The sequence below is a fragment of the Trematomus bernacchii genome, unplaced genomic scaffold (genome assembly GCF_902827165.1).
Source record: "Trematomus bernacchii unplaced genomic scaffold, fTreBer1.1, whole genome shotgun sequence".
NCBI lineage: Eukaryota > Metazoa > Chordata > Actinopteri > Perciformes > Nototheniidae > Trematomus > Trematomus bernacchii.
In genome coordinates, this window is record NW_022987607.1 from 3,986,940 (window position 1) to 4,002,050 (window position 15,111).

Here is a 15,111-nt window from a genome sequence, read left to right on the forward strand (position 1 = left end):
TCTTCTTCTCTCCTCCTCTCTCTCTCTCCTCTCTTTTTTTCCTCTCTCTCTTTTTTTCTCTCTCTCTCTCTCTCTCTCTCTTTTTTCTTTCTCTTGTCTCTTCTTTTTTTTCTCCTGCCTCTCTCTCTCTCTCTCCTCTTCGTTTCCTCTCCTTTCTCTCATTTTTCTCCTCTCCCCAAAGTTAATGTAAACTTGAATAATATACTTCATTTGAATGTAATAATGATGTTCGTCGTTGTTTGTGGAAGCGCCAGAGAATGAGCATTAACTGATTTTTATCAAACATCACTTTAAATGGAAGATCCCCATAGGCCCCGCCCACTCGATCGGCCGATACTGATTACGGCAATCGGCCCCAAAATTGGCGATCGGAGCATCCCTACCCAAAACGTTATCTGGAAATAACTGGCATTTTGAAACAGATTGTAAGAAAAGTACAGATTGAATTCATGCACTTCCAGTTAACTGCTAACGTAACATAGTATTTTAGTCGGTGCACAGCAGTTAGCACAATATGGACAAATGCTAAATTGTCTTGACTGCAAACAATTCAACATATGTATTCCTAATAATTCAGTTTACCCTTTTGAATTATTAGGAAAAATACTATTTAGAAAATTAAAAAATGTGAGCTTTTCTTCAAATAAGAAACTAAAGATCGCAGATATAACATTACGTACAACTAGTGCGCTAAAGTGTAATGTAGTACGGCAAATCAGCGATCTCCTTTAATATAGCGGGATGTCATTAATTTTTTATTTTAGGAGCTACTGTTAGAGCTGGACTATTTGTGCTAACAGCGATGGGGATTTTTTTCAGATGTGTATCGATAGCAACGTGCGGAGCAGCGATGAGTTTGGCCTGGAGTCCTGAGTAAAACACACAACAGCACAGAGGTGGCGTTTCCTTTCAGAGCTGAAGCTGAGGGGATCGGGGAAACTAAACGTACGAGTCTAACGTCTCACCTTTTCACACCCAACAATAAACTCACAGGACAGTATGAGAGAAAAAAAAAAGAAGAAAGACAAATAAACCAAAGTGACAACAAACCATAAATGAACATGGCAAAAATCAGAGGACAGATTTTAGAGAGGAGAGTTTTTGAGCAAGACTGATGTTAAAGCAAATTGACACAGAAACAAATGAAGTAACAACTTGCACATCATGTAGAATATCAACAATCTACCACGTCTGAAGGAATATTTCATCCACAAGATTATACATTTAATAATCTTACCCTTCCTATTAAAGGTAGGGTAGGTAATTCACTTCAGAAACACTTGTTATATTCCATGGAATGCTCTTAACATCCCGATAGCAATGAATATATGAAATGCTTTGACAATAAATACATAACAAAATATCATCTGTGGAAGCCGTGGTACTGTGAAAAGCACGACCAATCATCTGAGCCGGCCCGCGGCAGATAACTGGATGGCCTACCTGCCTGTCAGCCTTCCATCTGTGCACAAACTTATCTCGTGCCCTCATAGAGAGGCGAAGTCCCGCCCTTCTACTTCCGACCCATGGGACCTTATTTCTGAAAAAGTATGTATTGAAGTCAATGGAGAGAGAAAGATTATCTCTCGATCCCGTTTGAATTGTGCCATGAATTACACATATGATGTTTGTCAAGCTTAAAAAATTATTTCCATGTCAAAAAAGTCACAGTTTGTCGTAAAACTGTTGAAATATAAGACTATGAAAATACGCAACTAGAAAGACTACAAATCCCAGAGTCCCGGTCCCGCATGCTGGCTCTTAGGAACCGACTAACTCCCCTTGTGTGTATGTACAGCTCTCAACATGCCCAGACTTGGAGTGATTTTCACCTCTTTTAATACTTTCCGCCTCATTCTGAAAGAAAGAAGTGAAACGTGCCAACGTGACGGCCGTCTTGGTGTGTGGTGCGAGACGGGAGATGGAGTTCATTGAGCGCTTTCACACAAAAAAAGTGTTACTTCACAGTTTTACGACACATTTTAATTTTTTTGACTTGCAAAATTATCTTTTAAATTGACAAACATCATATGTGTAATTCGTGGCACAATTCAAACGGGATCGAGAGATAATCTTTCTCTCTCCATTGACTTCAATACATACTTTTTCAGAAATAAGGTCCCATGGAGGAAAGGGAGGGACTTCACCTCTCTATAGGTCATGTGCGCGTTCGTGTGTGTTGGAGGAGGAACTCTGTAAGGAAGTCTGAAGGAAGGGGCAGATTTTTTTCGACTGCGTACTTTCAAATTCTAGCGCACTCGAGCTGGTTTCTCCATTCTTACCTACCCTACCTTTAACTTTGAAAACAAGCAAGAAGGAAAAACAAAAACAGTTCTCTTAGAATAATAATTTGTAGGTGAAGAAATTCTTTAACTAGCCTTTAAAATGCTATGGCACTTTAGTAAAGTATAAGAGGTTGTAGCAAACATAACAACTCACCTGCTATCCGTGTCCAAACCCACAAAGTCCTTCTTCTCAAAGGGCACACAGAGCAGAGGGGTCTTGTCACCGGACTTGTCTGTGGCCCGGTCGAGCCTCTTGGACTCCAACACAATAAAGATGGACTCCACAAAGTCATCCACCCTCTTCTCCACGTCGGGGCAGTCTTCAAAGCTGGGGTAGAAGGCCACGTCTGTCCTCTGCTGCTCTGCGATGTCTCCCTGGAGCCCGAACACCAGCAGCCGCGAGTCGTAGAGAGTGGAGCTGTACACCTCCTTCTGCCCGTGGAAACGCTCCGCAGTTTGAGGCCATTCTTTGGTAGAACCGCACGTGGTGATGGAGATGAGACCCACTACTTTACGATGCGTCTGGAAGTCCCCCCACTCGTTGTTTTCGGGCAGGTAGTGGTGGCGGTAGCGGATGTAGAGGAGCCGCTGAGAGTCCCTGATGTTCACCTGGCTCACGCTGGAGATGCGTTTGTAGATCTTGAAGAACTGGTCCTCGGGGACGATGCCCACCGGCTGGACGACTACTAGAACCGTCTGGTGGTCCTCGGCACACTGCATGTAGTCTGGGACGCTCATCTTCACATGTGGCTACAAGGGGGAGAAGAAGAAAAACAATTAATAAAAGCTGATCATATTCCCAAGGCAAGGCAAGTTTATTTACGTAGCACTTTTCATCACACGCTGGGAGGCGTGTGGCGCAGTGGGTTAATGCGTTGGTGTTGGGATCAGGGGGTCAACAGGTTCAAACCCCACTGCAGTCAGCATGTCGTTGTGTCCCTGAGACACTTCACCCCAAATTGCTCCTGTGGGGATTGCCCACAGTATTGAGTATGTAAGTCGCTTTGGATAAAAGCGTCTAACAAGTAACATGTACTGTAAACATGGCAATTCAAAGTGCTACACAACAGTAATAATCATAACAGTACAACAGTGAAAGACATTAAGAGCATTAAACACATTAGAAACATTAAAAAGCAAAGTTAATAAAACATGAATAACACAGGTACATGAATAAAAGTTACAGTGCAGTGTAAGATGTGAATAGTTCAATTAAAAGCAGCGGCAAAAAGAAAAGTCTTCAGTCTGTAACTTCTGTGCATCCTATTATCACAACTTAACTTTACTTTGAACCCTTCCTACATGTTTTTCAGGAGAGCTAAATTCAATTAAAAAAGTGGCAATAATTATACAGGACACATTCAGAGTAAGATGGATGTTTCTAGAATGAGATACTTTTATTATGATAACTTAAACTGAGTTGTGTTAACTTCAGATGAGTTTGTTCCAACGTGTATGAAACGTGCATGCTTTGTAGTGAGAGTGCCTGGCCTAAACTCATAATTCATAGAACATCTCAAACGACATTTCTTTCACCACTATTGAATTGGGATGGAGGAAGAATATATGTCAAAACTTAAGCACCTTAAAAAAAAAACCGGCATAGACATACTTTTACAGTGAGTAGGTGGGGACAATTAGTTGTGAATCAACAGTAGATCATAAGATTAAACAAAACCCCAAATTGCTCCTGTGGGGATTGCCCACAGTATTGAGTATGTAAGTGGCTTTGGATAAAAGCGTCTAACAAGTGACATGTAATGTTAAAAAAAATGGTTATGTTAATTAGCTAAACATTAGCTGTGTTTGTATCCAGTGTGACGTATACTTCGTATCATCCTCTCACGTTTGAATGAAAAGGTGCTTCTTGGAGTACCTGATGCACGAACATGAGAGAAAACTTGACCAAAGCAACTCAAAAATGGTAGGAAAAGTGAATCTGTTCAACTTAATGCAGCGTTTCCTTAGCCGAAAAGCAAAACAACACCTGCTGCTAACATAAACACCAAACAGAGGCAGCTAAATATGACAGCTGACAACATTATTAAAGTGTTAAAAACAATAAAATTAGCTAAACATAAGCTTCCATGTCTTTTGCTTGTATTCCGTTAATGTATATCAAGAGAAAGGGCTTCAATTAAGCTTTAATATCGCTTCAAAACATTGTGTCAGATAGCTTAGCTTAGCTAGCTAACCTATGAATTAGCTGCTCTTGGTAGTCGCACAGTAACGACAATGACAGAAATAACAAAGTACATTTTGCAAACACCAGCGTAGTGATTGTATCCTTTAATTGTAACACCAATGCCTCTCATATAAAATGTTAATTTACCTTACCTCAGCAGAACCTGTCAATGTTTTACAGCTTCCTTCTTTGGACAAATGTTTTGCCCTTTTCAAAGCTCTTCAACAACGCAGCATCCGGTAGGGGATTTCAAAATAAAACACACACGGCGAGGCTTATTCGGAGTTGTGAGTCTTTTTCAGTTTTTTTAAGTAAATAATGAATAGTTATATCTGATTCACAACCTTGTGCAATAATACATATTTCCCAGTGACTTCTTCATCTACAGATTTTGGGGAAATAATGATATCCACAGCTTTTATCATGATCTCGTTTGATAGGACAAAGTTATGATGTGGGCGTGGCCTATAGGCTTTCCTTTATCCATTACTATGTACATGTTTAAGCAGAGTAATATTTGTGAATCATATTCTAAGCAAAAGGGGATAATATGCAACTTTGTGTCTGATATGCCATAATGTCTGCTTTTATTTTGAAGTCGGATCCACATTTCCTGTTGAATCTCTTTAGCGTGACTAATTTCTTCTTCGTCTTCTTCATCTGCAAAGGTAGAAGACTAATACGGTTTATCAGCTCCACCTAACGAACACACGAGGTACTGCATCTGAGCAAAAGCATAGGGTTTTTCATGTGAGGCCATTTGCTATGATTTCCTAATTACTGATAATTGTTATGCGACTTTAATAAATGTATTACTTGACTTATCTCATATTAAATAATCATTTTAGAGAAACATATGGAAACAAATATATATCAAAAGGTGAAGAAATACGTTTATAATAATAACAACTTGTAAAAAACAAGAAAACTCTTTTTGGTGAAATAATTATTCAAACATTGTTAAATGTGTTCTTTCTTAATTGGTTTTTCATTGAGGAGACTCAAAATAATTCAACTTAAAAGATATTGTTGAATTAAGCAATTCACAAACACAGCAAACTAGATCTGTATGTACTTAATGTCATACTTTATCGCTATAGAGAACCGATTAATGATAATGTCTGTATAGTCATTATGTGGCTTACCCAACATTGCTATGAATGTACGGACACTGCAGATCATGGAATATTTATAGGCACTATCATAATTTTCCACTGCGTTGCAAATTAAAAATGACCCTCTGGTGAATCAGCAAATGTCCCCGCACGATACTGTAAAATTCCCTATTAATAGGAACACTATGAATAGGTAATGACACGTTATAATTAAGTATCATTGGATCAGACTTCCGAGATGCCAGAGCGGATTATGGCTTCAAATCTTCAGGTATAAATGGTAAATGGACTTTACTTATACAGTGCTTTATCCAGTCTTTACAACCCCTCAAAGTGCTTTACATACGAGTCATTCACCCATTCACACCTCATTCATGCAGAGCAGTGCTATTGCTCTAGGGAAGCTAACATTCTCACACACACACACACACACACACACACACACACACACACACACACACACACACACACACACACACAGAGCAACTCAGGGTTCAGTATCTTGCCCAAGGATATATTCGACATGTTGACTTGTCTGCACAGGCTGATGGATGAATTTTAAAAAAGAAATCCAGACAAGTAGATTCAACTCCTTTTTATTAATTTTTTCCACCCATAAATCACTTTCACAATCTTCTCGGAAGACAACAGCATTTGTATTCCCGATTTTCTTTTGGCCAAGGGGAGTTTGGTCCAAAAAGCAAAAAGCAGGAGCTCAGAGAGAGACACATGGAATGTCTTAAACATGATTCATAGTGAAGAAACATCAATAACAGGCAAACGTCCACAACCACCGACTTACAAAACAGTGCACAAACAGTGTGTGTGAAGGCCGTCGTTACAAGGGATCCCAAACTGTATAGAAACACAATTCTGAAAGCATGGGACGCGGGGGGTTTGACAGATAAGAAGCGAAAGAGAGGGAAAACCATCTTGTTTTCAATTTTTGGTAAAAGACAAGCAACCCAAAACATGAAAATAAAACTGAGTGAATGCACAGAGCAAATACGAGAAGCCTTCATTTTTCCCATGTGGTAATTGTTCCCAAAGGTTAGTAAGACTTTATTTAAACACTTTGACCTGTATGTGTGTGTGTTCAGAGTGAGGCAGGGTTTTGGTGCATAGTCACATTTCTGCATCTTCACGCCTCATCCAAACTGTAACGTAAAAATAAACACAGGAATGTAAAGCTACGTGTTTCAAAGCTTTCTTTTCAGTCAAAATGTTGTGGTTTTTCAGTCAGCGATACAGAGCTCCTATTGGTGCCGGTAACAAAGCTTCCATGTTACACAGATCATGGAAAAGAGAGGGGAAATGCCAGGTAAGTGCTAATACTACAGAGGAAATCCACCTTCAAAGCGCATTACAGATATGTATTGGCACCAAATGTGAAATTACGACGCGTTCATCTGCTTTATTTAAACGAAGCAGCTAAATACTGAAATGCTGTGGGACCTTTTACTTACAAATTACTAACCTTTTTCATAACTTTGGCCCATTGGTGACAATTCTGATATGTCTAAAGAGTGTTTGGTTTCCAGATTAAACATCTGATTTGAAAACCAACAACTCTTATTATTTGGATTTTTCATATGTTATGTATAACCACTAGCAAGGTAGTTATGTATTTGGTTTTTCAGCAGGATTATGTTAAAACCATAGGTCCGATTTGATGAAAGTTGGTTATTTTTTATCCATGAAAACAGATTTGACTTTTTAATCTAGCTATTCTACTTCCTGTAAATCTTACTATATCACCTCAGGTGGAATACCTCATTTGTCTCTGTAGTACAATGTAGATACATACACAACTTTAATCAGCTTTTTAAACTCCCACCATGTGTAAGTGTCACATGTTATTAGGTCTTTATCTTTGTGAGACATTTCCAAAAGGGATCCTTTTAAAAAGAGAAACGTCATGCTAGCCAAGACGGATGTAAACAATGCATAAATATTCGTTCTTTTATTTCTAAACATTAAGGAAACATGCGTCTGAATGTAACTTTAGTTTGTTTACACAACAAATTAACAGGATACCATTAATGTGTCTGAGATAAGTGCTTATTAGGGGCGTCATTAAACTAGTAATAAGTATTTTTTATATTTGTCGAAGTATCCAACTGAAGCCAGGCGCCCGCTACTAAACAGACGTCTTGTTATGACATAAGGTGACCAATGGACCAAAATTACAAAAAGCTTCACAGCCTAACAGCTGCTATCACCCTCATCATTATTCAGATTTGAGGACATCACGGTCCTTGCTACTTCTGTGTGCATTTTGCATCCATGTGAAGTACAAATAGCGTACAGACATGGGAACGTGAAGGCTACGGGAAAAATACGACAAAGTAGTTAAGACTGAGTGATCAAATTGAGTTTGTTCTGCGGAGGATTCAGGAAGATTCTGGGTTGAACGTTGTCATCCTACGGATTACTCTAATCTCCAGCGATCATGTGGCTGCGGCCGAGATTAGTCGCCTTAATTACCGCATGTTTACACACCCCATTGATTTGAACACTATAGTCTGTCAGACAGGGAAAATATCTGAAAGAAATCACAAGAAAAGGAGCAGACTGATTAAGAGTCTAATGGTGCAGCACGGGGAATGTGTGTCTTCTGATTGGTTAGGATATTTGGCATTCTTCTTTATGGCATTGATAGTGAGAGGATACTGCCAGTGGTGCAGAGAGACAGAGAGAGAGAGACTGGATAAAGGGTGTTTGGGGGGAGAGGGGTTAAGATGGAGAATGAAATGTCGCCTTCCTCATGCCATCTTCAGAAACTGGTCCATTGTATCGTCTTCCACCGCGTCCGAAAACATTTCATAATCCTGTGGAGAGGAAGAGGGTCCGTCAGAAATTAGATTATTCCATGGAAATCATACCTCTTATAAGTCATTATTTCTAGGCTATTTTCATTAAACCTGCAGATAATAGCCTAAAGCAAAGGGCATCATTACTTGTTAACATTCTTGCTAGTTGTAGCCCTTCTGCTAGTGATTCCAATCCATACTAGATATCATAACTACACTAGGCAAAAATACAAATTGCTTTTTCTATTTCATATTATGAAAATTCTGCTGTGTTTTGTTAAAAAAAAAAGTCTTATTTTTGTTCAACTGATACTCTATCATGTGTCTCAGTGACTCATAATCAATACAGCATTTTATAACGACGATGAACGAGTAAGACGCACCTCTTTTTATTGAATTTGAGTATTTTTTGCCTATTTTCTTTCATAATAAAGTCAGTGTTTTGTGTGTCATGGGTACATTTGAGGATCCCCATGGGTAACAGCGGCCCAGTGTCTGTTCTACCATAAACATAACTTTGCTTTTTCTATAACGTATTTGTTGTTAGTTATCATTTCAGCAAATTAGACTCCACAGCAACATTTTAAAGTATTTTATGACTACGCTGATGGAGTGTTTAAAGGTCTCCTATTATACTGTTTTTCATCAATATATTACAGGTCTCAGATATATACAGAACATGTCTCTGAAGTGTTTGGCTCCAAACACCAAACAGATCATTGCAGCATTACCCATAATCCCCTCTGTTTCAGCCCTGTTTCCAAAGTGCTGATTCTCTGTCTGTTACTTCAGATGAAAATAAGGAGCCCCTCCCCACGCCCCTCTGAGAGAGATTTGGTTACAAAGAACTCAATGGTGCTCTAGGAGGAGATTCAGGTGATAAGGTGGGGGGGGGGTTACCTTGGTTGCTGATTGGCTAATGGTTACACAAGACAAAGAAACGTTATGATAGGGCTGTGCAATTAATCGTATTTTAATCGCAATTACGATTTTGGCCTGCCACAATTACGAAAACAACATAATCGAAAAAAAACAATTATTTTGCTTTGCTAGGTTGTGACAGTGCAACATATTTGATCTAATTAATTTTGGTCTCATTTATTTGTATTCATATATGTTTAGTAGCTTGGGGAAGTGCGCTCCAAAATATTTGTTGATCTTGTTTATTGGTATTTATTATTTTGATATTATTTATTTAAATATATCATTTATTTTAGTATTGGTTTTTCAGTTGAATTATACGTTCAGGGTAATCAACAGTTAAAAAGATACTGTTCAAATTATTATTTGTATTTGTTTTAAAGTTCAATAAATGGATGTTTTCAAAGTCAATGAATAATCGTATTTAATAATCGTGATATCAATTATTGACCCAAATAATCGTGATTATGATTTTTGCCATAATCGCACAGCCCTACGTTATGACATCATAAAGTGTTTTTTATAAAAATGGATCAGGACAAAAAGTGAGAGAATCTTTGTTCCTGAAACTTTCAGAGTCTCTTTACACAGAGGGGACACATGTTGATGAAGAAGAGACATGAAGAAGAGGGGACACATGTTGATGTAGAAGAGACATGAAGAAGAGGGGACACATGTTGATGTAGAAGAGACATGAAGAAGAGGGGACACATGTTGATGTAGAAGAGACATGGAGAAGAGGGGACACATGTTGATGTAGAAGAGACATGAAGAAGAGGGGACACATGTTGATGTAGAAGAGACATGAAGAAGAGGGGACACATGTTGATGTAGAAGAGACATGAGGAAGAGGGGACACATGTTGATGTAGAAGAGACATGAACAAGTGGATTTTGCATAATAGGTGACCTTTCAGGGGAAATAAATATAAAATAACCAGGCAGGTGTGTGTGCCGTCCTCACCCCACAGTACTGGTCTTCGTTGAAGAGCTGGGGGGGGACAGCGGCGGGGTTTCCTGCTTTGCTTCTCATCTCGTCGCGGAGCTCCCCCCCCACAGAGATGTCGATGAGCTCGTACTGAATGCTTTTACTCTCCAGGATCCGCATCACCTCTGCCTGCTGAGACTTCACCTGCACAACAACAACACTCTTCAGAAATGTACTCGGTACCAGGAGGAGTCAAAGATTAAAATCCTGAGGATGTTATCTGTATATTGTAGTGCTTCTTAAACTCTGTAAAAACAGGCCATCCATTATGAGACAACATTCATTATGGCTATCGTTTTTTTTCTATTCATGGGTGTTAAGTACATTCTCAAAGATATTGAAGTGACTGTTATTTTGTATATATTGATTGTTGTGCTTTTATTTAGGTCTTAATGTGTGCATGTGTATAAATGTGTCTTTTGATTGTGTATATATATATATATATATATATATATATATATATATAGGTATACACATATTTGTTTTTGTATTCGGGATTGTAGGAAACGGTATCTCGATCTCTCTGTCTGTCCACACAAACTGACTGATTGACAATAAAGTTGACTGACTTTGACTTAAGTATTAAATGATGTTACTCAATATAGTCTCTGATATTTGAAGTTGCCTCCCATCACACCGTCACCTTTAGCACCATTGATGCATTCATGATACATCTTTTTACGCAACAATATTGCAATATTTGCAATCACAAATCAAATCATGCTTTTATTGAGATAACCTCTATAACTGAGTCAAAACACTAATGGCTATCAGAGAGCTGATTTAATGAACCCTGTGAAATGATTATTCGTCAAGGGCAGAGTCATTTCATTTAATTTTCATTCAAGGCAGAGTGCTGTGACAGAAACTATTATTTGTCTGTAACTGTGGCCTTTGAACAGCAGAGGCTTTATCTGGCTCCCTGTTGATGATTAATAGAACATGTGAACGCTCGGCTGCTAACTTTGAGGGCGACAGAGGAAGTTGGGAGGGGGTTTCGTAAAAAAAAGTGACCACACCTTACCACAACATTAACTGGAAACATAAACCAGCTGGCCACACACAGTTTGTGTAATGTCATTTCCTTGAGTTGAAAAAGAGGAATTGGTTTGACAGATTCAGCAGTAAAGCTTCTCTGTGAAGAATCAAAACTGAACATAGTATCTTCAAAAAGAGGAATTACATTTGAAATATGACTTTTAATAAAGTACGTCTCAGGTTATTCAATGTGGTATAGTAACCATCACTACATAAAAGAAGTGCATGTCACAAAACTATTTCACTACTTGAATTCCTCACATCTAATGGGAACCAGATGTTAATCCCATTGGTGTGTTATACAGTGTTTTCCAAGCGCTACAAACATAATTCTTACAAGGGATTTTGTGTTTACAAGGCTAGTTTGAAAATGTCTGCAGACAGTCTGGATGTCAACCTGTTTCAAGGAAGACTCGCTTCCTGTGTCTAGCGAAACATCCTTCAACACTTCATTGCCAAGTTGATATATTTAAGAGTATCCTGCTTAGCAACTAACATATACAACAGAGAATAGAAACATCTGAATTCCCTGGATTAAAGAGTCTAATTGTCAATTCGGCTTACATAAAAACTTTAGAAAACTCTTAATTAAGTAATTTTACAGATTTGTGTACTAGTAGTTTCCTCATGCTTGCTTAGTAACTGCAACAGAAGATTGAGTGGCAGTTCTGTCACTTACATAATATAATATTCATTTAATAAAATGCTGTTCAGTGCATTAACTGTATTGCTTAAAAATAAATGCACATTATTTGCAAAAAGCCTTATCATTACAATGTAAATGTTCTATAACCAATGTACCTTAAAGTGACCGTTTTTTGCATTACGTTTGACGTACAGTCCTCAATACAGGAAACGGATGCATATGGTCGATGTGATAAACCTTATGTGCCAAAATGACACTGTTATTTTTAAATGTTTAAATTAAGTCATATTGACAATATATTTTCAGTACACACTTCTGCAAAAAACAAGCCAAATGATTAAACACCAAGATAACCAGCATAAAGGAGGTGGAATCATGCATGCCGGGTTCAAGTCATTCATATGTTTCTTTCATTACTTTTACAAATGATGACTTTAATCTTCATTAAGCTTGCAACCTGTTATTGCTCACGTTAGAATAAAGGTGTAAATGTGCGCAGAGCAGCAGAGGCCCTCTGTGTGTGTCAGGAGGAAGCTGATAGGGTGCTGGGTGTGTCTGTCGGACTGAGCTCCGTTTAACTGCTGCAACCGGAGATCTAAAACACCAATATGTCGGTAAATCCGGTGAATAAAGGCCACAAAACTCACCGTCCGTGAGGCAGTAACGGTGGTGTAGTACAGTTTGATCCCCATCGCTGCAGGTCCTTTCTCTCCCTTTGTGTATCCGCTTCAGAGTAGCTTTCTCTGACGTGAGTCAAGCGCAACAGCTATCCATTAAACCTCCGGAAGTTGGACGTTGTTTTCAAAATAAAAGCATGTTTTTGCACATCAATGGAAGAAAGTTGGACATAACTAAAAGAACATGTGTATATTGTGTATATGCATGCAGGTTTTTTGAGAACCCAGAAGACAACATAATTAAAAGCCAACTTGTTTAAGAGCTTGGTGCGAACAATAAGCTAAAGAAAAGGTTTCAAATGTTTTAACCCTCCTGTTGTCTTCGGGTCAAATCTGACCGATTTACTACTTTCATCAATCTTAACTTTTTTGTTTTACATTCGATTGCATTCAGAGCTTATGATATCCTTCACAGTAGACTTTGAACATATCAAATTGATGATCACACCACTTTCATTGGATTTTGGATGATTTAGTCAACTTTGTAACACCCATGGTGTTCCCGGTCCCTCAAGATGTGTTCCCGCTCTTATGTGCCCATCCCCCCACATGGATCACACCTGGCACTCACAATACATGTTCAGTGTCTATTCTTTGTATATGTACTGCAGTTGTTCATGTATACCAGTAGTCTGATACAATATGTACAGTTTGAAAAGGGTGTTAAATGAAATTTGGTGATGATTAATGGTTTTTTGTGTTAATGTAATAGCAGTTAAAAAAACAGAACCGGTCAAATTTGGAACCGCAAACAACCAAAGTAAGGGGGGGGGGGGGGAACAAAGACAATAGGAGGGTTAATGAGTCCTAATACAGTCCTTTCCTTTTATTTTATTGTTATTGTCTGAGCTTTTTAATGACTGTTGTATGCATTTGTAAATATAATGTATTTAAATGTCATTCTGTAAATGTGTTTATTATGGCAATTAGTATATTTCCAACGTTGTGTAAAGCACTTTGAATTGCTATAGTTCGTTGGGGAATTAGGTTGTAACAACAGAAACCCCTAACCTAACCCTTAAGTTGGGAAAAATACTGAATGTTCCTTCTATTCAGAGTAGCACATGATAACAGAGGCCCTACGTAGCTGTGTAACGTAGCCGGATGTATGACTACATGGATACGCTCATGACACTGTGTCGAAGTTATGATAGCTTTGTTCCTAAGATTGGCATGATGACATAGCCCCTAGAGAGATACGCATATGAATGTCATGTGTATTGCTTACGCAGGGCCTTAGCAGTAGGTCTTAAACTAATGTCAGAATACTGGCTTTGAACCGGTAATTCTTCCATCTTGTTTGACTGTAACTCCCTCATCTTGTATATCAAGGGACTCTACTCTGGGAACTATTTGTCCCACGCAGCCCTGTGTGTGATGACTACTTCCATTCTTGCAAGGATAATAAATACATGTATTCTGATATTGAAGACCAAGCCAGTGACGAGTGAAATTGTTCTAACATAAACAAGGCTTTGTACATAAGTTAAAGCCTATAGTTGGTACAGTGTTGATGAAATAGATAAGCTGGACAGGTAGAATTTCCCCAGCACTTGTGTTTGATAATGCATTACAAAGTTAAAGTGGACCTATCATGCTATATTATAATAATATAGTGTAGGGCCATACCTATATAAGGCATATTTATACTTTTTTTTTTCAAAATACCAAACAGATCATTCATTTTAGCCATGCCTCATTTCGCTCAATTTGACATTTTTTAGCTCTGTTTTTGCAAGTGCTGATTCAGTGAGAACAGCACCATCTACAGGCCTGGCATATGTACTACAGCGTCTCCAGCGCTTTCGAACGGCAATGGCCGTGGCTGTCTCCTCCTGATTGGTGGAGTTGGCCCAATAGCCGTAGCGCCACCGTCCTGACGTCAGGACAGTGTTCAAATCTGGATCAGTTTTTATCAGATCGTTGCAGGCCCCTTTTTTAGAGATTTGGGTATGGAGGAAAATAGAGAGGGTTGTGTTTTCTGACACTTGGTGAGTTCCCTGGAACACCGGGGACACATATTCATGTAGAAAAGACGTACAAAAGTGCATTTTGCATGATAGGTCCCCTTTAAGCCAACGCTCATTTGAGACTTCAACAGTCAACAGTCTTTTTTGAAAGATGGCAGATGTAAAAAAAAAGACATCCTCATTTGAAATGTCAATAAATGTTGATATTGTAAAGAACAGCAGGAAATAATAGGTTGTATTGTTGTAAACTTGACTCTCTCTCCTTTCATACTGAGGACCACCACTGGGTGCTCAGTTTAAAGAGACAGAGCACAACTTTGTTCAGGGGTTTCTACAGCTTTTTAAAAAGTCATTTAAATGTACCCCTGTATTAAACTAATGCTTTTGATGTTAGTAAATAAAGCTACTTCTTTCATTCCCTGCATGTTGTGTTCATTTTGTTCTCCCTCCGTTTTCAAGTTTTTCCTCCTCAGT

At 38.6% G+C, this 15,111-nt stretch overlaps 2 protein-coding genes across 4 annotated transcripts in view; both read right to left on the reverse strand.

The window, feature by feature from the left end:
* Positions 1–4,681, reverse strand: part of trappc9 (trafficking protein particle complex 9) — a 308,135-nt gene extending 303,454 nt beyond the window's left edge. For 2 of the 3 annotated variants that reach the window (XM_034131111.1, XM_034131108.1), the window contains exons 1-2: positions 4,623–4,681; positions 2,440–3,035 (exon numbers count right to left, since the gene is read on the reverse strand). In XM_034131111.1, the coding sequence (XP_033987002.1) occupies positions 2,440–3,023 (584 nt within the window). In that variant the 5' untranslated portion in view covers positions 3,024–3,035; positions 4,623–4,681. Of the gene's footprint in view, positions 1–2,439; positions 3,036–4,617 lie in introns of all 3 variants that reach the window. The other variant, XM_034131110.1, reaches the window with a different exon arrangement.
* A 1,484-nt stretch (positions 4,682–6,165) lies between these two features.
* On the reverse strand, positions 6,166–12,772 carry sh3bgrl3 (SH3 domain binding glutamate-rich protein like 3). Its single transcript, XM_034131093.1, has 3 exons — positions 12,638–12,772; positions 10,283–10,450; positions 6,166–8,416 (listed from the first exon to the last, which is right to left on the reverse strand). The coding sequence occupies exons 1-3, from the start codon at positions 12,680–12,682 to the stop codon at positions 8,351–8,353; spliced, it is 279 nt and encodes a 92-aa protein (XP_033986984.1). The 5' UTR covers positions 12,683–12,772; the 3' UTR covers positions 6,166–8,350.
* Between the last annotated feature and the right edge of the window lie 2,339 nt (positions 12,773–15,111).